This window comes from Helobdella robusta, assembly GCF_000326865.2.
Source record: "Helobdella robusta unplaced genomic scaffold HELROscaffold_27, whole genome shotgun sequence".
NCBI lineage: Eukaryota > Metazoa > Annelida > Clitellata > Rhynchobdellida > Glossiphoniidae > Helobdella > Helobdella robusta.
In genome coordinates, this window is record NW_008704392.1 from 1429705 (window position 1) to 1432696 (window position 2992).

Below are 2992 nucleotides of genomic sequence, written 5' to 3' on the forward strand. Positions count from 1 at the left end.
TGGTGTAGATTGTTGGCAAGCTGATATCTTGACATTGGTGTGAATATCAATATATGCTGCCTATGAAACTTCTCCGTATTTTAATTTTAAATAATTTCCTTCATTTAATTCTAAATAAAGTTATTTTCCGTTATTTAATTTTAAATTGTTTTCTTCTAAATAAAGTTATTTTCCGTGCTTTTATTTCAAATAAAATTATTTTCCGCCATTTAATATTAGATAACTTTACTTCTCACATCAGATTTGTCAAATTCGGACCTGCAAAATAGTCCAAAAATGGCTGCGTCGAGGAATGACAACGAAGAACAGGAGGAGGAGGATGTGGCAGAGTTAACCTTCCCGAAAGAGTTTGAAAACGCAGAAACGCTCCTAACCTCTCAAGTGCACATGCTACCGCATAGCAGAAAATCGCAAAACAAAAACTCGGAGCACGAGTTGGATATCTCAAACAATTTTCTGAAGACCCTCGCCTACACGGAGAGGTTTTCTCTTTGTATGTCTCTTTGTATGTCTCTTTCTCACTTTGTCTCCGTTTTTCCATTTTTTTCTACATTTATTGATATTGATGTGACTCTGGCAAAATTCGCATTTCTCTTGTGAAATAAATACAAATAATTAATAATTAATAAATAATTTCTAAATAAAAGTATAATCTCGAATTATGCAAAACCAGAGAAATAAATATGCGTATATTAATAGACTTATGAATGTGTGTCTGTGCATATATACATAGTGTATGCGTTTATATCTGTGCGTGTGTGTATGTGTGTTTATATCTTTGTTTGTGTGTGTGTTTATATCTGTGTGTGTTTGTGTGTATATATTTGTGTGTGTGAGTGTTTGTGTGTGTGAGGGAGTGGAATGTGTTAAATATATTAGTTGAATATTCGATACACGTGTGTTTATGTCAAACATCATTTGATATATAGACAATATTTCATATCAATTTACATTTTGAACTTATTGAAACAGAATATCAATTGAATTGAAAGTGAGTAAGTAACTTGTGTAATAGGCGAAACAAATTGTGGAAAATATTTCTTCGCCATACGACTTAAAGTTTCAAATCACAAACACACATACACACACGCACACATGTGCATACTAATGCATATAAAAACACACACACATGCATGTTAACACATACAAACCCACATACTACACCCATCGTACATCCCTAACTTAGAAAAACTACATACCATGTATTGATATGTCATTCTGAAATTAAGAGAGGGGGGAGAAGAAGGAGAAGAAGAAAATAAAAAAAAAGACAAACAGAGAGAAAGAAAGAAAGGGAGAGAGAGAGATGGAGAGAGAGAAAGAAATAAAGAAAAATAAGCCAACAGACTATAGCAAATATAAAAATGAAATGTACTTATCAAGTGCCTTCATCAAATGTCATCAGCCAGATAAATGTTTATATGATTTTTTTAGAATAGAAAGAAAGTTGAAAAAAGAGAAAAAGAAAACGTTAAAAGAAAGAGAAAAACAAAGAGAGAGAGAGAGAAAGAAAGAAAGAGTGATTGTGATAGACGTATGACTGAATTGTTTATTTTTATGAAGAAGCATCAGTAGCGACTTGTTTCTCCATTGTACTGGAGTCGTCGTGTGGGAAAGATATTTCAAACAGTTTGGTTAGTGCAGTGTACCTTCTCATCATCAGTTTCATCGTCATCTTCATCATCGTCGTCACCATCATATTCTTCCTCATCGTCACCATCATCATCTTCTTCATCTTTCGTCTTCATCTTTGTCAGTATCGTCATCGTTATTTTTAACGTCATCATGGCCATAGGTATACACACACAAACAAACACACACACATACACAAGCACACAAACAAACACACATATACACAAGCACACACACATACACACATGCTGCTGCTGCTACTAAACTACTTTTATTCTCTCTTTCTCTCTCTAGACATATATATACACATAACCACACACAAATATACAATCAAACACCCAAAAAACATTTTTCATTCGTTTATTTATTTCATATAAGTAATGCATTCATTAAGGATATTTTTGCTTTGTTTTTAAATAGGTTGATACAACATGCAAAAAGCAAGAATTTTAAAAAATGATTTAGAAAGATACAGTAGAGAAAAGATACTAAATAATAAAATACAATACAATATACAATAAAAAACAAAATAATACCAACGGTGATCTGACATACAAATAAAAATTATACAAAAAACAATGCAAAACTAATACAAATCTAATACAAAAAATTCCCGACAATACAAAGATAATACAAATGGTATTAGTATGGCGCGGTACAAATGGTTGGAAAAATAAGAAATATTCCTTATAACAATGGTCTTACATGGAAACACTGAATTTGGGTACGTGTTTATTGATCGGTTTTTCCTAGATTTATAATTTAGAATAATTATAATATAATTATAATATATTAATAATATAACTGAAATAATAATATTATTTATGTTTAAAATTATGAATAATGTAGCTATAATAATTTTATTATAATTGTAAATTTGTACAAATCGAGATAAATTGGATGAAATATTTATGTAAATGTGCTAATGTTACTGCTTCTACTACTACTACACATCCATACCAATCATATACACAGATCCAAACATACATTCACATGTAGTGTACACGCATTAAAGACATTCGTACGCACAAACACACACATACTTAAAGCATACAAATAATATATACGAACATGCATACAAAAACATACAAAGACATAATGATACAAAAATAAAGTACCTACTACCAGCAACATATGCAAACATAAAGACAAATAAACATACAAACAACAAACCACACACGCAAACACACACATACAAACTTACACACATACAAACAGACACACACACACACACACACACACACACACACACACACACACACACACACACGTACTTCTTGTACTATATAATAACAACCGACATGCTCTTACAAAAAATTTTATTGTGTGCAAATTTTTTATGACAANCTGGGTAGGCAGT

At 31.3% G+C, this 2992-nt stretch overlaps 1 protein-coding gene across 1 annotated transcript; it reads left to right on the forward strand.

Moving 5' to 3' along the window:
• Positions 1-276: 276 nt before the first annotated feature.
• HELRODRAFT_173679 (hypothetical protein) lies at positions 277-600 on the forward strand (the record flags this gene model as incomplete). The annotated part of the gene is made up of 1 exon (XM_009020286.1): positions 277-600. The coding sequence occupies one exon, from the start codon at positions 277-279 to the stop codon at positions 598-600; it is 324 nt and encodes a 107-aa protein (XP_009018534.1).
• Between the last annotated feature and the right edge of the window lie 2392 nt (positions 601-2992).